Genomic DNA, 23,446 nt, shown 5'->3' on the forward strand with positions numbered 1-23,446 from the left:
AGTAGCCTGTCAGAAACTGCACATGACAAACTTTGCCAGCTTGCCCCCTCCATCCATCCATATGGATAAACAAAAAAACGACACATTTAAAATGTAACCTAAACCATTTAGGCAACCCCACTCTCCATCAATTCCGACCTTTTTGCATACACTATTGAAAATATCACGTTATGCTATAGGCTACATGCCGTTAGGCAGAGGGCTCTTTTGAGCCCATTTTTCGTTACAAATTTTAGGATGATCTCACGGAAATCTGTGAATAAATACAAAGTTTTCAAACTGAAGTCAGTGACGGGAAGACATCACACTTTTTAGAGATGGAACTGCAGAAAAACCTAAAACCTTGACATGATTATGAATAATAGAATTATGGACGTTTCTCCGTTTTTGTGGATTAGCCTTTCCATAACTAACGTCAACTACTGTCCTACTTTGGTAAGATTGAAATTAATGTCTTTGACTGTCTTTAGTAGGTGTCTCCTGTGAGAAAGTTAGAACACCGTCCAACTGTCTAAAGATGCAGTCTTTAGCCTAACTGGTTGTTACTGACTCAGCGATGCTCGCAGACATTTACGCACTGTGTTGTGACCTGATTGTGACAGAACAGTGACGTTGTTATTGGTAGTTTGAAGGGTACGGTGTTGGGGGTGCATGTTAAAAGTTTTGAGAAGCACTGGTTAGACATGTTAATTTTTTTTGGTGTAACATATTGGCAACATTAACACATTAATTTGCTAAAGGAAAAATAGGCAGTTCCCAATTGCCTGTGAAAATGACCATTCTGCCCTGTTCTTGTAATGACCACAGTCAGTCTTATTCGTTCTCATACATTTTGGTCTATTTTTAGAGAATATTTTGAAATAAAAGTCAAATTGCATTTAACCTGTGCGTTTTTTTTATTATAAAAAGAAAAGGTTTTCCACATATGCAAAAAGTGCCCTTTTTTCCCCCTGGAGCACTTGCCCCCCAAAATGTGTGGTGGGCATGTCTGCTGAAGCAGCGGACTTTAAAAAAACTACAAATTAAACTTTCTTAATGTTGTCATAATATATTTCATTGACAGCAGCTAACATCACAACACTTAAGGTGTACCGCGAAAGATCATAAACGGAAGACGCTGCAGTTGAAAATAATGAGACACGGGGGTTGTCAAAAAATCGATTCTCAGATACTAATCGATATTAAGAATGATCTGCTTAGATACTCATCATTATTAATACCAACAGTGCGGTTTTCGCCTCTTCGTCACACGTCACACAGCACCACTACAGCGCAGGCGTGCGTGTGTGACGGATGTAAAATATTAAATGGATAGTAGCCAATCAGCATGTGGCGTTCAATAGGAAGGGGACGGAACGGATGTACATAGGAGGGAAAAAAAATAATAAGCGAGGCGGGAAGGAAACCTATGTGGTGAAAGACGGTAGTTTTCGATTGGGTCAAAGCCACAAAAGAAAAGTCTTGGGTTTCCATTATCGATCGGTTTTGGATCAGATTAACGTACAGTGCAACACAGTGCACCGGTACGGGTGAAGGGGCGGTGAGCAAAGACGCTTCTTTCGTTTCTTTTTTTTAGATTCGTATTGTCGCTAGGGCTAGCAGTACCCTGCCAATCAGAGACTGTTCTACGGAGAAGCGAAACTAGCCGGAATATGCAAGGTGAAGTAGTAGTAATGTTCGGTTTATAGAAATACCGATATTTGTGGAGTGATTTCTTTTAGTTCTCGTTGGGAATTGCTGCTTTGGGATAACCACCACCGGGACAGCGATTAAGAAGATTGTTTTTTTGCTTCCCAACTTTTCTTTTGCACGCTCTGGACTGGTTTGCCATGGAAGAGTTGATTTAAATCTTGTTTTTTGGATGTTCGATTTTTTCTTTTAAGTTGAACTTTTTATTAATTAATTTATTTTATTTTTTTTGGACGGAGGACTCCCCGGCTGACGGCGCCCTACGGATTGGAGGTTTGATAAGGGACATTGTTCGCTGTGGTCATGTGTTGTGGTGCTGTTTGCGGCTAAATATAAAGTTGGTAATGTTGCTTGACTTTGGACTTGTATGGCACTAAGTGGGAATGGTTTGTTACATAGGGGGACTTATTTAAGTAACTGAGGGTGTTAATTCTCCAAACCGGTGGGAATTTTCATTTGCTTATTTTATTAATCTTTCTTTTGAGTAATAAACCTAGCCATTATTTACTGGTTTTCGTATATCACGCTTTTGTGGAGTTATTTTTCATATTAAGGTATCTTCTCTGGAGTAGGGGGCGCCTCAGCCTCTGCTTATGGGTGTTGCAGCTTGGGAAGGGGCAAGGTAAGTCGCATAAATAGTAAAAGGGGGGGTAGGGTACTCCCGCGCCCACACCCTGAACCTTCAGGTCACCACCGTGACGTATAAATCCTGAAGCCAAGCTACCTCATTCATATTGTATAGGCAGGGTGGGCCTGGGGCGAGTTGACTCGGGGGCCAGGGACCTAGCTCCCTTGACTCTCAGTCATTCAGAGGAGAGTTTTGTACCCCTGCAAGGCGGATGTAGGTCCCATCCGCTACATTGTGGCGTCACGAACAGGATCAATTCCTGGCAGCTCTGTATGGTATCCAATAGTTTTCATTTAATTTAGGTGGTCTTCTAAACTCAGTCACAAATAGAGCAGATATGGAAGAGTTACAAAGGCAGTTTGAGGCCCTTCAGGCCAAAGTTGCAGAGCAGACGGCTCGGCTAGGGGAGCAGGCAGCGCTCCTGGATCAGGCTAGGCAGGATCAGAGGGAGGCACTGGGTATGGCGAAGGCTGTTATTGAGCAACAGTCCAAGACCACAGCAGCCTTGTACATTCCAAGAGAGAGGAAATGTTCGGATTTCACTGGCAGTACATCCCCAGGTGAACTATGCGTGGAGGAGTGGATAGCCTCCATGAAGTCCTGCTTCAAGATAGCCAGGGTGCCTGAAGAGGACAAAATAGAGCTGCTCAGACAACATCTCAAGGGTGAGGCAAAGATGACTGTTAAATTCATGTTGAGTGGAGATACCACTGATGTGGAAGAAGTCTTTAAGGTTCTGGAAGAGACATATGGGGATAAGGTCCCTATTGGTACCCGGCTTAAGGACTTTTACGATAGGAAGCAGTTGATCGGGGAGAAGATTCGTGCCTATGCGTATGACCTCCAGGAAAAGCTGTGTAAACTGAAACAGCGGGACCCAGGGCGTCTCCCAGATCCTGATAAAATGTTAAAAGAACAGTTTGTACTTGGCCTCAGGGATGATTTCTTGCGTCGTGAAATGAAGAGGCAAGAGAAGGCGCAACCGACCCAGACTTTCCTTGAACTCATGCATGCTGCCATTACATGGTCAGAAGAGGAGGAGGTCCCTGCAGCTGGTGCGGCTAAGGGCCAGGTGAGAGGAGCCGTTCATGCTACGATTGCTGAGAATGCATCTTCCCCGCTGACGCTTAAGGTTCTTCATGAAGCTGTACAAAAGTTAGCTGCCCGCCAAGAGGAACTCTTCGAGATGGTGTGTGGCAGAGAGCGGATTGGGCCTCCTGGTAGGATGAGAGGGCCACCACTAAGGGATGATGGAGGAAGACTTATTTGCTACACTTGCAACCGACCAGGCCACACCAGTCGCGTATGTCAACAAGGTGAGCGGACAAGACACAGGGTGAAGATGGCAGCCCTTAATACGACAGAAGTGGGCCAGGTTGAGGATAACATGCAAAGCCCTGGTGGCTCACCTCCTGCTGGAGTCAGAACAGTGACAGGGGTGAGTGAACAGAGTTCAACACTTTCTCCTGATAATGTTTTTGGGGAATGCTTTACCATTGATGTCTGGATAAATGGGGTGAAGACAAGTTGCCTTCTTGATACGGGCTCTGAGGTGACCACCATCTCTGAAACTTATTTCAGGAAGCACCTTGAAGGGACAGAGTCTCCTCTGTCGCCTGCTAAGTGGGTCCGCCTTACGGCGGCTAATGGCATTGATATACCTGTGGTGGGGTGTCTGGAAGCAGACATTGAGTGCATGGGGAGGTTGTTGCGAGGTCGGTGTGTCTTTGTGTTGAAGGATAGTGTCAGCAATGCAGTAGACAGGAAAGTAGTGCCAGGTATTCTCGGAATGAATGTGATTGGAGGGCTTAAAGGCCTTTTTGCTGACTTTAAGGGGATTAAGAAGGTGGACCGGAGTGCACCTTGGACAGGGGAGGCTAGGCTGAGCCGTGTACTGGCCACCATCTCAGAGGGAGAGAGGTGTGTTGGCCCAGGAGGGAGAATTGGGTATGTAAAGGTAGCAGGGAAGGAGGTAGTTACTGTCCCTCCCCTCAGCGAAAAAGTAATTGAGGGCCGCTGTAGGATACCTCCTAGAGCAAGGTGCAAGGTGTTAGTAGAGGCCTCTACTGGTACTAACCTTCCTCGGGGCTTGTTGGTAGCGAATGTCCTGGCCCAAGCTGTGGGGGGAAAAGTTCCTGTGCGATTGCTCAACACTAGTGAGCGGCCAATAACACTGTTCCCCAAATCCAGAGTAGCTGAGCTGAGTAAGCCAGAAGCGATTATACCAAGGGAAGTTGTGACGGTGGAGGAGGTCAATGGAGAACTGTATGTAAGGGGGATCGGCCAGGAAAAGGATCAGTCCATGGAGGAAGTGGGACCATTATCGGTGCCGGTGCAGGCTGATCTCCAAGGGCTGACTCCATCTCAGGTGCAAAGGTTAAATGGCCTTCTGGAAAGACATCGCGCAGTGTTTTCCCAACATGACAGTGACTTTGGATACACCACCACTGTGACCCACCATATCCAGACAGGAGATGCACAACCGATTAAGCAGAGGCATCGGCGTGTTCCCCCACATATTTTTCAAGAGTTCAAAAGGCATGTTCAGGATCTAGTTGCACAAGGGGTCCTCAAGGAGAGCTGCAGCCCATGGGCCTCTCCTGCGGTAATTGTAGTTAAGCGAGACAAGTTAGTACGATTTTGTTGTGACTACCGAAAATTGAATGGGGTGACCTTGAAGGATGCTTATCCTTTGCCGAGGGTTGAGGAGTCATTGGATGCCCTTGGTAAGGCGCGGATTTTCTCCTCCCTGGACCTGACAGCTGGATACTTCCAGGTAGCAGTCCATGGAGAGGATCAAGAGAAGACAGCAGTCACAACACCATTTGGTTTATATCAGTGGACTAGAATGCCATTTGGCCTTTGCAATGCCCCCGCAACGTTTCAAAGGCTTATGGAGGTGGTGCTAGGTGATTTGGCCTTTGATGTCCTATTGATATACCTTGATGATGTGCTTGTGTTCTCTTGCGATTTTGATAGCCACTGTGAGAAATTGGACCTCGTGTTCACTCGCCTGAAAGAACATGGGCTTAAGTTGAAACCAAGTAAGTGTTTCCTGCTGAAGCCTGAGGTTAAATTTTTAGGCCATGTAGTATCTGCGGCAGGGGTCCAGGTGGATATGGAAAAAGTTAAGGCACTCCAAGATTGGCCCGTCCCTAAGACGGTGAAAGCCGTGCGGCAAGTTGTCGGCTTCATGTCCTACTACAGACGGTTTGTTCCAAATTTTGCTCAGTTGGCTAAGCCGTTGCACTCCCTAATGGGAAAGGTGAAGAGGGGTAGAGGAGAGCAACCTGTTGCCTTTGTCTGGAGTAAGGACTGTCAGGAGGCATTTGATAGCCTAAGGAGATGCCTCATGTCTCCCCCAGTACTTGCTTACCCAGACCTTTCACTTCCTTTTACTCTGACTACTGATGGCAGTTTTCTTGGGTTAGGGGCGGTGCTCAGTCAGCGGCAGAGTGGAGTAGAGCGTGTTATTGCATTTGCCAGTCGGGGCCTAAGGGGGTCGGAGCGCAATGACAAGAATTATAGTGCATTTAAGCTCGAACTATTAGCCCTCAAGTGGGCGGTAACGGAAAAGTTCCGAGACCTCCTGGTGTACTCCAGGTTCACTGTTGTGACTGATCACAACCCTCTGCGGTATCTGGAGACTGCGAACCTCGGGGCTGTAGAGCAGCGGTGGGTCGCCCAGCTTGCAGAGTATGATTTCGAGGTACATTATAAGCCTGGGAGGGAGAATACTAACGCAGATGTTTTGTCCCGGATTCCTCATGTTCAGGAACCGGAAGTGGGTGACACGGACAAGGATTTCTTGATTATACAGGCAGATGTGGTCCGTGCCTGCTTATGGCCTGGGCAGGAGGATGATGCCAAGGGACCAGGGGTGCTAGCTGCCTCTCAGGCTGCTGTTAAGGCCACGGTCTATGGTCATAGTTGGGAAGAACTCCAGCAACTCCAGGCCGATGATCCTATTGTGGGCCCGTTGATTGTCGCAGTGAAAAGGGGTGATCAGCCTGACCAACACCAGTTGCAAGAGATGGGACCTGGATTTAAAAAGATATCTTTACAATGGGATCGACTGAAGATGCATCATGGTGTCTTATTCCGTTTCATTCGTGATCCAAGAGACGGAGAGGAAGTACGGCAGTTGGTTTTACCTGAATCTCTGCGCAAGCATGTCTTCAGTATGGAGCACGACCACGGGGGTCATTTTAGTGAGAAGGGTGTGCTTGCACGCATGAGACGGAGTTACTACTGGCCCTTAATGAGCCGAGATGTCCGGGACTGGGTGAAGCAATGTAAGCGATGCGCATTGGCAAAGGACGTCTTCCCGAAAATTAGGGCCCCTATGACCTGCACGAATGTTACTGCGCCTCTGGAGGTGTTGGCCATGGATTATACACTTCTAGAGAGGTCGGTGGGGGGGTACGAAAATGTATTGGTTCTGACTGACATGTTTACGCGGTTCACCATCGCGGTTCCGACCAAGGATCAGTCTGCGAAGACTACAGCTAGGGCTATTGTAAAACATTGGTTTGTGTATTATGGTTGCCCAGCCAGGCTTCACTCGGATCAGGGACGCAGTTTTGAGGCAAGCGTGATTAAGGAGCTATGTCGCATCTATGGCATCTCCAAAAGTCGCACCAGTCCTTACCATCCACAAGGCAATGCCCAGTGCGAACGGTTCAATAGAACCATGCATGACATGCTTAGAACCTTGTCACCAGAGAGGAAGGCTAACTGGAAGGAGTACCTCCCTGAACTAGTGATGGCTTATAACAGTCACATTCACTCCTCAACTGGATACTCCCCTTTTTACCTTCTCTTTGGTAGAGATGCTAGGTTGCCTCAGGACATTTTGGGGGGAAAGGATTTGGAGCACAGTGATGCTGACAACCTGGACGACTGGGTGTTGGGCCATCATGAAAGATTGAAGGTGGCAGCTGAAGCAGCTAGAACCGCTAACCAGGATGTATCTTGGCGGCGAAAGCGGGTCTATGACCGGACGTCACGTGCTGCACTGGTCAGGCCGGGTGATCGAGTGCTGCTGAGAAATCATCGAGCAAGGGGAAGGAATAAAATTCAGGACAAATGGGAGCCAGGTCCTTATCTGGTTGTCAAGCAGAATCACCCAGACTTGCCGGTGTTCACAGTCAAGCCTGAGGCAGGTGGCCCTTCCAGGGTAGTGCATCGAAATCAAATGAAACATTGCATTTTCCCAACACCAGTTAGGAAAAACATCACGCTCAGACACAGGAGAACCGAACGCAGTCCGGACACTGATCTGGCAGATTTAGTTTACATTCCTCACTGCATGCCTCAGGACACAATCATGCCCAATAGGGGTGCGGGGAGTGATCAGGGAGTACTGCAGGATGCAGGACAAGAGGTAGTTTCGGATGTTAGTGTGGGGGAAAGGTCTGCCGTTGAGGATTTATCTGGGGATGCAGAGGATTCTGAGTCCGATAGTGTTGGTGCAGACAACCTGGGGCGCCCACAGAGAAGTACCAGAGGTCAATTACCTGTAAGGTACCGTGAGGGGTATGTAATGGAGTGACATTACATACTCTATTTTTCACCCAACTGATTAATAGCATCTTGGGTGAGTTGTGCAAAGGCTACCATGATGTAGAGACACAGCGTGTGACCCCTTTTAGTGTTAACTGTACTGACCCCTGTACCCTTCATGCGGAGTCCATTGTGCCTGTGGAGGAGTCTCTGATATGGCAGGGTTTGGAAGGGGGGAATGTGACGGATGTAAAATATTAAATGGATAGTAGCCAATCAGCATGTGGCGTTCAATAGGAAGGGGACGGAACGGATGTACATAGGAGGGAAAAAAAATAATAAGCGAGGCGGGAAGGAAACCTATGTGGTGAAAGACGGTAGTTTTCGATTGGGTCAAAGCCACAAAAGAAAAGTCTTGGGTTTCCATTATCGATCGGTTTTGGATCAGATTAACGTACAGTGCAACACAGTGCACCGGTACGGGTGAAGGGGCGGTGAGCAAAGACGCTTCTTTCGTTTCTTTTTTTTAGATTCGTATTGTCGCTAGGGCTAGCAGTACCCTGCCAATCAGAGACTGTTCTACGGAGAAGCGAAACTAGCCGGAATATGCAAGGTGAAGTAGTAGTAATGTTCGGTTTATAGAAATACCGATATTTGTGGAGTGATTTCTTTTAGTTCTCGTTGGGAATTGCTGCTTTGGGATAACCACCACCGGGACAGCGATTAAGAAGATTGTTTTTTTGCTTCCCAACTTTTCTTTTGCACGCTCTGGACTGGTTTGCCATGGAAGAGTTGATTTAAATCTTGTTTTTTGGATGTTCGATTTTTTCTTTTAAGTTGAACTTTTTATTAATTAATTTATTTTATTTTTTTTGGACGGAGGACTCCCCGGCTGACGGCGCCCTACGGATTGGAGGTTTGATAAGGGACATTGTTCGCTGTGGTCATGTGTTGTGGTGCTGTTTGCGGCTAAATATAAAGTTGGTAATGTTGCTTGACTTTGGACTTGTATGGCACTAAGTGGGAATGGTTTGTTACATAGGGGGACTTATTTAAGTAACTGAGGGTGTTAATTCTCCAAACCGGTGGGAATTTTCATTTGCTTATTTTATTAATCTTTCTTTTGAGTAATAAACCTAGCCATTATTTACTGGTTTTCGTATATCACGCTTTTGTGGAGTTATTTTTCATATTAAGGTATCTTCTCTGGAGTAGGGGGCGCCTCAGCCTCTGCTTATGGGTGTTGCAGCTTGGGAAGGGGCAAGGTAAGTCGCATAAATAGTAAAAGGGGGGGTAGGGTACTCCCGCGCCCACACCCTGAACCTTCAGGTCACCACCGTGACGTATAAATCCTGAAGCCAAGCTACCTCATTCATATTGTATAGGCAGGGTGGGCCTGGGGCGAGTTGACTCGGGGGCCAGGGACCTAGCTCCCTTGACTCTCAGTCATTCAGAGGAGAGTTTTGTACCCCTGCAAGGCGGATGTAGGTCCCATCCGCTACACGTGCACGCACACACTCGTGCAGCCCCTCCACTCCTCTTAACAGCCGCTGAACGCATTCGCGCTGGTTAACACACACGTACCGAGCTGGCCGAACATGGCATATGCTGCAGTTGAAGGCACTTTGCAAGCTGCTTTAGCAAAAAAAAAAAAAACGCAAAAGTGTCGTTTGTAAGTATTTTGCAGACGAGCATAGAAAGACTAAGGATGTCGATAAACCTCTATCCAAACAGTGCTACAAAGTTGTAACATGTCAAACTTGGCGAAGCATCTTAAAGACCGACATCCCGTTCCAGCAACACTGAACTATTTAACACTTAAAAATGTTAACTTGTCTGGTGCACACCTTACCATTAGCTATTTATCTATAAGCAGTTAACCAACAATCACTTTAACCGTATGTTATCATTAGGGTAGTTGACAGGCGCAATGACTAATAATAAAATAATATAGTTAATGTGGGAACAATGCATAAACGTAAAACAAAAATGTGTCCTGTAAAATGTGGTAAACGCCCAGTCATACTTTAAAAAAAATACTGTTGTATACCGTGAAACTGATATAACTTTGAAAAATTGATGTTGTTACATAGTAGCATTGTTTCCATGCCCCTATTCTTACTACTGGGACCTGACCCCTTGTCATATTTCTTCTGTTCATCTGATCTGTATTTAATCTTCTGCTGATGCTGTCATGCATGTTAAACAGCACTGTATGCAGTGCCAGTTTCTTGTTATGGAGGGTTGTGGTTGTGGGCGTGCTTTTGGTGTATGAAGTCTTGGGTTCGATCTCCAGCATCTCCATTATGAAATGAATGCCTTTCTTTCCGCTTTGGTTGTTGGGGATGGTAGGTTAGGCTGCTGTGCCTGTCATCAGAAGGTTGCCGGTTCAAATCCCTGGGTCGGCAGAGTGATATCAGGCTGTTGAGCAAGGCCTTTAACCCTCAACTGCTTCAGTGACTGTCTGAGCCTGCTTTCTCAAAAATGTATCTTGTAATGTATGTCTCATGTAAGTATCTACTAAATAAATAACATGTAAATGTGGCCACCTGGATATCCTCCCCTGTATTCTCTTCTTCACTTGGATGACAAGGGCTCTGCTTGTCTCTGTTTGTGTCACATGCTTGAATCCAGTGGCTGGCAGAGTGATCATACTTTGAACGAGGCCCCTAACCTCAATAACTGCTTCAGAGGTGCTGAACAGATGGCCCACCCAGCACTCCGACCCCCCCTCACCTGTGTGCATGTGTGTCTCTTAGGAGAGCATAATGGGATTCGTGAAAATTAAATTTCTTTGCATGTGTTGCTTGCACACTGACAATAAAGGCATCCTCTTTTATGGCTGAACTCCAGATTCAGATGTATCTGTTCACTGGTGATACTGCAAACATTAAGGCTGACAATTTACAGGGTAGCTGTAGTGTATAAGAAGGTTTAAATATGATGTTTGTGAAAAATCAGAGGCTATTTGGAGAGGAACAAGAGCATAATTGGGTTTTTATGTTATATTTTGGCTTTATGTAAGTGCTGTTTTCTTGCACTAGCGGAATAAACTTTACACCAATACAGTTTATTCTGCATCATCACCAGTATGAATTACTCCATTAATGATAGAGAGCAGCTCTCTGGACTGACCATGTCATTTTAATTTTGCTCCCTTTTTTTAAACACAATGGTAAGTGTTTTTTATTAAATTTAGTGGTTGAACAGCCTTCTGCACCTATTTGAATTTGAAATTTTTCAAGTGCCATAAAGCATTTGTGGTTAGAAGCTGATGCATTTGAAAATTCAATTTCATTTTCAGTTTTCAAACTGAAAATAGCCTTTTAACTCCTGTGTTTAAACAATCTGGAAAACAAAATGTTTTCCTTTGAATGAAAAATTGGGGAGAATATCTGCTGTTAGCTGTTCATCCTCTATCAAAACTTCAGTAACAGAAATTATGAAAGTCATTTAAGTAAACAGTGAATTATTAAACTTTTTTCAAATTCTTAAAGCTAGATCAGCTCATCTTAAACTCTTCTAACCATCAGATGAAGCCGCAGCAGCAGTAGGAAATCCATGCAGACTGATGGGGATCCAGCAAAGCCAACACACACAGAACCAGGGCAGGAATCAGACCCAAAGTTCTCTAACTGTGAGGTCACACTGTAGACCTCTGAAGCTCCATGCCACCTGTCGATGGAGACCATGTGTCAGAAAATGAAGCTGAATTCTGCAGGAGCCTTCCTGAATGAGATGGCCAGCTAGCCTAAGTGCCCCACTAAGTTTGTGGCCATGTATTTATAAAGTCATCACTCACTCCCTCTCCTACCACCAAGCCTGAAACACTGAGATTATATTTTAGGCTGGTGGGAGGTGTGTCACTGAGGAGGTAGGAAGTTCAGGACCATTATTGTTCAACTGCCACCTCCGGAGTCATCACATCAGCATGTGGCATGTTCAGTAGCATGGAAAGGAGTTTGAGGGGAACCAGATTTTGCTCTGGCAACAAGGGGGGTGCAATGTAAATCACAATGGGCACACATGCAATAGTCGCATCATGAATGCAGATTCAAAGATTTTAAAATAAAGATTGTAAAATATTACTAACACTTAGCACTTAAAAAATAACTAATACATATGGCAAAATTAGTTTGTCTGATGTAGGACTAGTGTGTTTCTTAGGTATGTTTCATCTTCGTGTTCTGCATGTGCAGCAAATTGGCTTCAGTAACACATGGATTTATAATGAAAGATAAGGACCGTTAATTCATCTTTTCTGTATCATGACAGAAATGTGTTAAACAGCAAAAGGCGCCGTTATGAACGGCAATTGCAAAACCCAGAAATATTGCAATGTGATTGTTTTTCCCAGTATTGTTAGGTGCTACATAGATACCTGTTGATGTGACATCACTGAGGACATGGTTAAAGCTGTAGAAGGTGTAGGTCACTGCAGCTGCATGGGGAACCAAATGTGACTGGGGGAGACGTGGCCCCCGCTCCTCTATTTCTGACTTCCCTTGGCATGTTTGACAGAGGGGAGAAGCTCTCTGACCACTGACACCTAAAGGAGCCCTTCAGTCTGGACCTCCTGCTTTTGTGATGGATTGCAAAGCTCTGACACCTGCTTTGCTATAGATTCAGCATCATCCAGAAGCCCCCCCCCCCACAAAAAAAATAATAATAAATGAAAGGAGCAATAGGGAACACTGGGAAGGGCTGGGAGGACTGAAGGAAAACAGTGACAGAGTGACAGTGACAATGGCAAATTAAAGTGCAGTGTTCATTCATTCATTTTTTTGTGAACAGTTTTACATCTATAGTGTAGCATGGCAGGATAGTGGAATTCCCCAGTGAGACCCCTGCAAAACATTTCCATTTATCTGTTTAGCAGATGCTTTGGTCCAAAGCAATATATAACTGAGGAAAGTCCGGGGTCAGATAGCAGGATTCCCAGAGCAGTTGGGGTTAAGGGCCATACTCAAGGGCCAAACCGTGATATAATTACTCTGCCAGCCCCGGGATTCAAACCCCTGCCATAGCCAGAGGTCCATAATCTGCTGGACTGTACACCTTTGAGAGTCATATAAATCCAGATGTGTGAACGGCTGGAACTGCATGCCGGGTAAAACACTAAATTTGCCAACTCCAATTCTTCTGGAGTTGTTGCCAAGATTTTTACTGTATTTTACATTCCCCATTAGCCTTCATAATGAAAGAAATACAATAATTAAACATTTATAATAATGATATAAAGCAAAAGAAACAATGTAAGTTACACAACTTCAAGTAAATTTAATAGGGCAGCTACAATGCACAATAAAATAAAAAGCGTTATATAACTATTGATTCCCTGATTTGTCCAAATAGCTTTTTGGAGGGATGTAAAAGGGAACTTAAAATGGCACAAAACAGGCAAAATTAATTAAGGTTCGATCTGCGATGAAAGGGAACCTGGAGGACATTTTCATCACAGCTGATTGTCGTAGTGCAGCGCACCTTGAATAGCTCAAAGAAGTTTGTTTTGATAGGGTAGTGAATTTCTCAGTGCATGAATACATGCCTGCATTCTTTCCAGCGAGAAACCTTAACATTTAACTTCCTTTTACCTCAGTTTAACAAGACACTCTGCGGAAATTGATTTGCAGAGGCTTCCTTTTGAAAGCTTGTCTTTCCACACTTTAAACTATGTCCTATTTAAGTTGTTTTTCCAAATTGTCTTTTTTTTAACCTTGTGTGGCACACTTGCGGATTAAAGCTGTAAAAAAATAATAATATTTGGAAATGTTTGGTCTTTTTCGCTTCACAATAGGCCTGTTCAGGACAGAGTCCAAGATCGTTGACTGGTTTTGGTTTATAAACAGGATGCTTGCCTCCTTAGTGATCACTGTGACTGAATTATTACTATGTAATCACACCAAAGATAGAATGGTTACATTTGGGTTTTAGGACAGAGAGCTGTTGTTTTTTGTGTTAATATATATCTCATTTGGCACTTTTAGGGTTATCAAGTTATACTGATAAATAATCATGTAAATACATTAATCATGACAATATATACACAGCAAAAGGCAGAAAAACAAAAACAATGATGTTTGAAGGATTATGGAATCCACAGCTACAAACACAGAGCGGAGTGAGATTTGGCACAAACAGAGCACGTTTCCACGTGATTTCCGAGGCTTTGCGTCAGTTTGAGGAGGCACAGGGATGGAGCAGAAATTTGTAAATATCGTCTGCAACCACCATTCTTTTCCACAGCCAGTGCATCTGGAAAGTCTTCTGGCACAGAATGAGGTCTGAATGTGAGCCGTTTCCAAGCAGAGTGAGAATTAGCTCAATAGATAGTGTGTCAGTGAAATAGATCATTATCAAACGATTCAGTTAAGGCTACCACTGAGAAAATTTCTAATGGCTGTGTGAAAAGAGGCCACTTATGTTTTAATGACATGCTTTTTCCATAATATCTGACTGCCGTTTCACTGTAAAATGAATTCATTTCTGCTGGTGTTGTTCCAGCAAATCTGGTTCAAGTTTGTCTTTGGGCTGTTTTTCACTGACTTCTGTAAGAGCATGATGAGAGTTTGGTGGTGATGGTGGACCTGGACTTGGGATATCCCAGGGTGGAGAGATTATGGGTGATGAGGAGACACATGGAAGGTCTTAAAAGGATTCAGGTTTATTGTCATTTGTACAAGTATTGAGTACTGAGTACAATGAGATGCTTACTTGTGTATTTCCTGCAGACTGGGTAATTCAACACAAACACGTAGGAATAGGACAGTCTGTGACACCTCATACTTTTCAGGTCCATAACATCCCAGTAACAATAACATGACTTTCAGTCACCCCCCCCCCCCCCCACACACACACCTCCTGCACCTTTTAGGGTGCTTTTCCACTGCACCAGGTGCCGTACCTTTGGTGCTTTCCCTTTTCCATTGACTTCCCATCGAGTACCAGTACTAAAAGTTCCAGTACCAAAAGTGCCGACGCTTTGTTTGTTGATTGGTTATGCAAATAGTCTGCTTCTGAAACACAATACAACCATTGCCATGGAAACAGTTGAGTACTCAATGAGAAACAATGATAAAGTTAAAAAAAAAAAAAAAAAAACATAATAATAATGGATGAATGGACAAATGTAGAGATCCAAGCTAAAGATGTCTGGCCTGAAGAACATATTCAACAAGATCAAGATGACATGACAAGAAATAAAGTGTTTTGTATAATATACTAGGACAGCACAGTATTATTTTGTTGTAATAAATATTGGGGTATTTATAAAGCAAAAAATAGGAGTTCAACATAAGTTTCCCACAAACTCGTCTAGGAGTGATTTAAACAGCAAGGATGAAAATGATTATGACTGTCTCGGGGAACGCATGCAACGCTCATGCACAAGAAGCGGAGGTAAACTTTAAACTGATTTTTAAACATATACTAGATAATCTTGAAAAGGAATAATCATTTTAATTGTAAAACGTGCTAAAAGTTGTTTTTTTTCCTTAAACAGAATAAAAATGTTTTAAACTCCCTGAGCTATAATATCCGTACAGAACTGAAAGTAAGAAAAAGCCTAATCTTAATCTATCTGACCAGTGATGTAAGAATTGCATGTGCATAACATGCAATGTTGGTATTATATAGATTATATTAATATACTACAGCCATTTTTCGAATTCAGTACAAAATACCTTGGCTCGCATTGTGATGTCATTCAGCACTGGTACCAGTTTTTACACCAGTGGAAAACCAACACTTTGAAGTACCGCATTTCTGATACTTTCTTGAAGTACCAGAAGTGTGGTACCTGGTGCAGTGGAAAAGTGCCCTTTGATTTTCTTCAGAGTACCGGCACCTTTCATTATCTACCAGTACCGAATAACAAGGACATTATGGCACCTACTCTGTCCCTCTTCACACACCGACTTTCCACCATGTAACTGCTGAAGCAGAAGTCAGGGTCCCTGGTCGGATTCCGCTAAAAGAATGACATCTGCTAAATAGCAGGGATGTCACCTCTACACCGCGACCTGAATGGCCTTCCAGCCCCGGCTGCTCCTTAACATCCTGTCCATGATAATCACAGTCAGGAGTGTTGGGGAGATGCGACACCCACTTCAAAACACTTGGAGGATGTGGACACCAAACTTTTATATTCATACAGGCAGAGTCAGCTGTAGCTATAGGCAGAACAGACGTCTGCCTAGGGACTCCGAATTACTTGTGTTGAGGAAGCAGTGAAATGATCCTCAGCTTTCTTGGTGGAAGCTCCCAAGTGCAGCTTTGCCCTTGGCCCCTGAAACGGTGCCCAAGCTGGCCCTGATACAAGGACTAAGCAGCAAGCAGTAGCCCATTCTCCTGCACCACCTCCCACCGTATATTCCAGGAATTTTGGTCGTATATCTTTCCCTAGTCCACAAAACAGATGTAGACTATGTTAGCGTATTCCCACACACCATCACGCAACCGTGCAAAGGCAAATAGTCTCTCCATTGTTCTATGGCCAGGCAGGAACCACTGGGAACCAAAACGCACTCAATTCTCATCCAGCGAAGAGTTTTCGTTAAATTTCCAAAACTTACTCACGAGTAAACAGAAATTTTCTGAAAAATGTATCCCATGGATTGAGACGGTGAGTTTTGGAAATTTGCACTTCATTTGAGGAAGCAGTTCACATGCTGGGGAGGGATGCCAGCCTTGTTACAGGATACGCGGCTTACAAACTGAGCTGAGGCACAACTCTATCCCACAATCCCAGGGGTGTGAAACCACAGTACTATGCACTGGGACACCATACCACAATGCCACATGACACCATTAGCTAATTTCACTGACACGTGTAAAATGAATTAATTCTGGCATGTTTAAGTGTGCCAGCCATTTGCGTCACGTTAATGTTAATGTTAACTTTTCCTTAGCTTTGGCTTGTTGTAAAGTTTTTCTATGGCAGCGTTATGCTTTGAAACAAATTAATTTGTCCTCAAACTCGTCAAATTAAAATGCCCTTTTGTAAACCCACAATGATCGCTGACTGTATTGGAACCTTCTCTCTAGAATTTACGGGTCTCTCTCACACACATACACACGTTTGTATCTTCCCAAAATGTTTTCTACTCAGATGACCTCTGAAAGTTACAGTGTCCCACCAAATCACTTTCCTTTTCTCTCCCTTCTAGAAACATGTTTCCAGCAAACCTGGTTCAAGCTACCTTTCAACAGGTAAGGAAACCGTAAATCAAAATGTCAAATTAAATAAATTACAAAAATGCTCTAATAGTACCCGTAAGTTAGTGGTTTATTTATTTTTAGTTACTGTAATGTTGTGCTGCTTTATTTGTTTAATCGTCCAGTTTGTGAAGAGATTATTTGCCCCTGAGGCCCCCAACCCCCCCCCCCCCCCCGCAATACCTCTGCGCCCCCCTAGGGAACCAGTTTGAGGACCACTGCATTACACCAACCCTGTTGCCCAAAGGGGAGGCAGGAGATCTGCTAGGATTCTTCTTCAGAGCACAGGGCTTTGTCACATCTCTCAAGCTCCTGTGAGGTCCTAATTGCCCGCTGTTAGGGTGGTGATGCTGCCAGGCTTGGCTGAGAGTGAAGGGGCCCCAGGTGGGAGGGATTGATGGTGGGGCTTTACCTTCTATATGGATTCCTTAGTCTCCCCACTTCAGGTGAATCGGAGAGTGAAAAGCCAACAGAGCTGGCAGGAGACAGAGATGTGAGCATGTGATCCATCCCGTCGGGTGACAAACAGGAGGCTATTTCAAGCAGCTGTGCTCAATCTGCGCTCAGAACCACATGAATTTGAAGCACATTTGTGAGAGGGTAGAAATATCAGTGCTCTTACTGGCATTGACTAAGACTGAGCCCTGAAACAATGTGTCAGATGAAACTTGCTTTTTGCCATATTGACTATTATGTTTGACCGCTTCTGTTCCTTTCTGTACCTCAAAGTATCGGACAAGAAGCATCCCAATCATGAAGACACCAAAACCCTCCGCCAGCCAGAGCCTGGCCGAGTCCACGACCCGCCGGTCCCTGATCTACGGCATCCAGGATGAAAACGGCACAGACGTCCAGAACTTCTCCCTGGACCTGACGCCCCCTCCCGATGTCATCCTCCGTACCCTCCCCGGCACCAGCGAGGGCATGAACGTGCTTGGCATCGTCATCTTCTCGGCCACAATGGGTAAAACAGCTTCTCATTCTGTGCTGGTGGCCCTGTGGCTCACTCAGCATCATTGTTGCCTCTCACATTCAGGGGTTCAGCCTTGAATTAAGTGCCAGCTGTGTCTGCACAGTGCTCACGTTCTTCTGGGCTCAGGGATATATACCAGGGCGGGGCCACAGGGGCACTGAAGGTTGATTGGCCCCCGGAGAGCCCCGTCCTTTGTCACTCACCAAATCAAGACGTATCTTTGGCTAATGATAAGGTTTATATCTTTGTACAAATTTTGACCCTTCTTATCCCCCAACCTTAAAAAATCCTAGAATTTCTCCTGTCTGGACTACTGCCTGCCTCACTCAGTTCATAAACTTGCAATTTAGATGATTCTATGAATCAAAATCTCTATTAGAGTACGAATGTTTCTCCATGATGAATGGGTGGTCCTGTCCAATGTGTATCTTGCCATAGCCAGGCCACTGCAAACTTAGCTAGATATATATTTCTAAAAATGGATAGATGGATGGATTATTACATAACCTTATAATATACAGGACTAAATATTAAAATAGTACCGCCACCCTTTCAGATGTGAATATTCGCTATCTCCATCCTCAGGAATCATGCTTGGCAGAATGGGACCTAACGGCAGTGCTCTGGTCAACTTCTGCCAGAGTCTGAATGAAGCGGTCCTGAAGATAGTCGCCATCGTCATCTGGTAAGTACAAGCTGCCTTCCTGTAGATTTCATCACATGTTATTCAGACAATTGCTCTACTGTGAGAGTAATATTGCTCTGAATGCAAGGACACCATGCTGGGTCAGTAAACTGTGGAGAATTTTCTCCCTGGTATCAGTAAAGTGTCTTACCTTATCTTATCACACGTCTAGGGTGGGAGGGGGGGTTCATTGCTGTCCACAGCTCTGTGTGTGAGGAGCCTCTGGTTTCCTCTCTCAGTCTAAAATCATGCGGTTACGTGAATTGGCCATCATTTCCAAAGCTGGGAGAGTGCGCTCTGCTATTAACTGATATCTTGTGCAGAATGTCTCCTGCCTCATTCCTTCTGTTTCCTTGGATACATCCCAGGATTACTGCAACCCTGCTCTGGATCAGCAGTTAAGGGAGATTGATGTGAAAGGCACAGGTTAACGGGTCACATTTTCACTGTAGGTATTTCCCCTTTGGCATCGTGTTCCTGGTCGCCGGGAAGATCCTGGAGATGAGCGATCCATCTGATATGGGCAAGAAGCTGGGATTCTACGCCGTCACTGTGGTGATGGGTCTCATCCTGCACGGGCTCTTCATCCTGCCCAGCATGTACTTCTTCATCACCAAGAAGAGCCCCATTGTCTACATCCGAGGAATCCTACAGGCCCTGCTCATCTCGCTGGCTACATCCTCTAGGTACACCAATTATATATTCCTCCATCCATCCAGCTTCTGGCAACAGTTGAGGGTGAACAGCCCTTTTCCCTGTGTGTGAGGTTCAGTGCATTAGCCTCTGTTCCTGAGATCAGAAGGCCACCAGTTTGAATCATGCATTCAGCAGAGTACATACAGCCATGTGAAAAAAATAGGACACCCCATTAAATATTTAATTCTTTATTAAGAAATAGCAACATATCAATATTCTTCTTTCAAATCATATCTGTAGATAAAGGTGATGTAATTGTATCACCTATGCAAGAACAAGAAACAAATTCACTTATTTAACACACAAAATTAACTATGATGCCAATTTCCACTGAGGAAAAAGTTAGGACACCCTCACATCCATTACTATTTAAAATGCCTAGAATTAGATCCTAGTGCACCACATCAGGTGAAAATGATTAGAACATTATTACAGAGCTTTTTGGTGGAACCTGTCTTACTTAAAGCACAGACATTCAGTTTGGTTTGCTACTGATTGTTGAAGTGAGTGGTATCACCATGGTGAGACCCAAAGAGCTCTCTGAGGCCTTCAGAAAGAAGATTGTAGATGCATATGAGTCTGGGAAGGGATATAAAAAGATAGTTTGGAATCAGCCATTCCACTGTCTGGAAAATAATTTACAACCGGAGAACATTTAAAACAATTGCCAACATGGCCAGGTTAGGCAGTCCTAGCAAGTTCAGCCCAAGAACAGACTGCAAGATGCTGAAAGAAGTCTCCAAAACTCCAAAAATGTCATCATGGGACATACAGGAAGCTCTTGCCATAATAATGTCAAGGTACATGCATCTACCATCAGAAAGAGACAGCACAAGTTTGATTTACGTGGGAGGTGTGCAAGGAGGAAACCCTTGCTGTCAAAAAAAATATCAGGGCAAGACTGAAGTTTGCCGGAGATCACCTAGACAAAGACCAGGACTTGGAATGATGTGCTTTGGACAGATCAATCTAAAATTGAATTATTTGGGCACAGTAACAGAGGACATGTTTGGTTTAAACCAAAGAGAGATTTTGAGCAAAAGATCCTCATACCAGCTGTAAAGGATGGGGGTGGAGATGTCATGGTTTGGGGCTGCTTTGCTGCAGCAGAACTTGGCCAGCTCACCATCATATAATCCACTATGGATTCTTCATTGTATCAGAGGGGGCTTGAGGACAATGTGAGATCATCAATGACCCAAAACATTCCAGTAAATCTACCAAGAAATGGCTTAGAAGAAAGAAATGGAGAGTTCTGGAATGGCCAAGTCAAAGCCGGATCTGAATCATATTGAGATGCTGTGGGGTGATTTGAAACGGGCCGTGCATGTGAGACACCTTTCAAACATCATACAGCTTAAGGAATTCTGCATTGGAGAGTGGGGGAAACTTTCTGCCAGCGAAAGTGTCCTAAATTTTTCCTCACCAGGAAATGGCATCTTAGTAAATTTATTTTGTTAAATAAGTGAATTTGTTTCTTGTTTTTAGGTGATGCAATTACATCATATATATCTACAAATACAATTTGAAATAAGATTTAAATATTGATATGTTGATATTTCTTAATAAAGTACTAAATATTTAATGGAGGTCCTAATTTTTTCACATGACTGTACATCTCTACTGGGTCCCTTCAGCAGGGTCTTTAACCCCCTGAAAAATGCACCAGAGCCACTAGATTGTTGGCTGATTGTTAGCTTTGCTCTCTCCTCTATATGTGCACATGTGTGTCTCAGAGAGCAAGATAAGCTATGCAAGAAAAACAAACATATTACAATGTGCCTGTACTTGTATAAAAGGCAAATAAACCATAATTTCAGGAAGCATAGGGCACAAGGCAGGAGAAGATGCTGGAGGATGTGCCAGTCCATCACAGAGTCCTAAGCTCGGGCGTTATCTGAGATCCATTAAAAGGCAGCTCAGATCTGAGAGCTACGGATGGCCAGACAAGGAAGGCACCAACATGCTCCTCTGCCGCGTCATCTGAGTCGTAGACACATGGCAGATGGTGAACGTGCTTGTTCACTATGTGCATCCATCTCCTTGGGGAAAGTTCTTTGAAAAAAAAGAAGAAAAAAAAAGATGTTCTAATGGGGGACGTGGGTCCAGAGAGAGTCTTAGCAAACGTGCATCTGGACGGTCAGGAAGGAGATGGTGGATACGCTTCTTACCAAACACGAAGTTCCAGAGCTCGTCCAACGAGGAGAGGTCTGTAACGATGGCCACTTCCATGGACTGCGGGAGCCAACGGGGAATTCTCTGTTTGTACATTCGGGGATTCAAGCCTATATAAAATAAGCCACACTATTCTAAATAAGCAGTGTTGATGCATTTCCAATTTCTAGCCTGCAAAGGCATTCATTAAACAATGAAATAGTGATAGACCAAACAATGTGATGACCGTCACTGTCATGTCCACGCTCCGTGTGGCTGTTTTGCCTTCACTGGCTCTGTACACGTGTGTGTGGGCGTTTGCAGGATTGCATTGACTCGCTGGGTGGGGAGGAAGGGATGTCGGCCATAATTTATTTTGCATCTGAACCTTAGACCGGTTCGTCACAGAGCTCCGGGACCCACAGCCGTCCGCTTTCTGTTCCTTTCGTTTTAATTTGCGCCTCAGTTGGAAATCGTCGCGTTGACCTCTGTGAAATATCGGAAGCCTTTCCTCCACTGCGGCTGTCCCTTAAACGCACAAAACGGGATGAGATGATCAGGCAGCATCTGGTTTTAGTTGGAGAAAAAATGAGGTTGAGGAAAAATCCAAGCAGACTTGGCCCACACTGCATGCATATGTGCCAGAACCTGACCTCTCATCTGATCGATCCAGTGGGCCTCCAGTACCGAGTCCGAGGCAGACCCAGCTTCAGTCTCCCCATACACAACAATACTATTCAATAAATATTTTGTTATTGTTACGTTACAACCAAACCATATAATTGAAACAAAATAAGTTTACTTATGCTAACTTTCCAAAACACTTAGATTCCGGGAAGAACAAAATATTTAACCTGGTTTTAATTCCAGCAACCAGAAATAGGCGATCCTTGATTCAAAAGTTTATTGTCATATGCAGAAGTATTTCAATATTTAGTGGATCACAGAGGCTGCAGGAAGGTCTGAAGACTGGGAGCAATGTTGTGAGAATGCAAACCGGTCCTCGGGACCCCCCCTCCGAGCTCCCTACTGGGGGGTCCCTGAAGACCCGATTGAGAATCACATGTCAGCATAATTTTCGGGAGTTTGCAGTTATGTTCATAGTCTATACCTCCATGGGGTGACCACGTTCCCCACCTGCAGCCCTAGGGAGAGCTCTGACTGGTCCGCCCACCATCTCCTCTCCACAGCTCTGCCACACTGCCCATCACCTTCAAGTGCCTCCTGGAGAACAACCACATCGACCGGCGGATCATCCGCTTCGTGCTGCCCGTAGGTGCCACCATCAACATGGACGGCACGGCGCTGTACGAGGCCGTGGCCGCCATCTTCATCGCCCAGGTCAACAACTACGAGCTGGACTTCGGGCAGATCATCACCATCAGGTAGACGGAGGCCCGGGTGGGGGATCCGTGGTGGGGTGGTGGTTGAAAAAAGCTGCCCTATGAAAAGTGTTCTGTGGCAGAAACAAGGTTGGAAAATTCTGCCGAACAGAAGGTACAGGGTTTATGGTTTGCATCATGCATAACCCATGGCTATGAAAGAGTATGAGAAATCATTTGCAAAGGGCATCCACTACTGAACTGCTTGGTTAAACTCTATTAATGTTATATTAGACTTATCTGTAGATGAAATGTCATCAGTCTATCATAGTATCTCTGTAGCAAACAGACCTCAAACAGGCTTTTCCCAGCCCTTCACTCTCTGTGTCTGCATGGTTAAGCCTGCGATATTTCACATACGATTTTTTTGTCAGATTTGGGGCCAAACTGTGGTGATTTCCACTAAGAGGAGTGCAGAAAAAGAGCAGGATGTTCTGCTAGCCCACTATGCACTACGAGTCCATAAACCTTTAAGAGGCTGTCCAGGGTTGACTTCTCCATATTATGGGCACTTGACA

The 23,446-nt window shown here is 44.6% G+C and overlaps 2 protein-coding genes across 2 annotated transcripts in view; both read left to right on the forward strand.

Annotated features, from left to right (window-relative positions):
* slc1a7b (solute carrier family 1 member 7b) overlaps positions 1–23,446 on the forward strand; it is a 52,222-nt gene that overhangs the window by 25,165 nt on the left and 3,611 nt on the right. The window contains exons 4-8 of the mRNA XM_023794584.1: positions 16,990–17,032; positions 17,768–18,002; positions 18,597–18,696; positions 19,149–19,382; positions 22,737–22,931. Of these exons, the coding sequence (XP_023650352.1) occupies positions 16,990–17,032; positions 17,768–18,002; positions 18,597–18,696; positions 19,149–19,382; positions 22,737–22,931 (807 nt within the window). The remainder of the gene's footprint in view (positions 1–16,989; positions 17,033–17,767; positions 18,003–18,596; positions 18,697–19,148; positions 19,383–22,736; positions 22,932–23,446) is intronic.
* Positions 1,292–13,874, forward strand: LOC140578474 (uncharacterized). Its single transcript, XM_072699573.1, has 2 exons — positions 1,292–3,755; positions 11,356–13,874. Exons 1-2 carry the CDS (start codon positions 2,655–2,657, stop codon positions 11,374–11,376), a joined length of 1,122 nt encoding a protein of 373 aa, XP_072555674.1. The 5' UTR covers positions 1,292–2,654; the 3' UTR covers positions 11,377–13,874.

This window comes from Paramormyrops kingsleyae, chromosome 15, assembly GCF_048594095.1.
Source record: "Paramormyrops kingsleyae isolate MSU_618 chromosome 15, PKINGS_0.4, whole genome shotgun sequence".
Classification (NCBI taxonomy): Eukaryota; Metazoa; Chordata; class Actinopteri; order Osteoglossiformes; family Mormyridae; genus Paramormyrops; species Paramormyrops kingsleyae.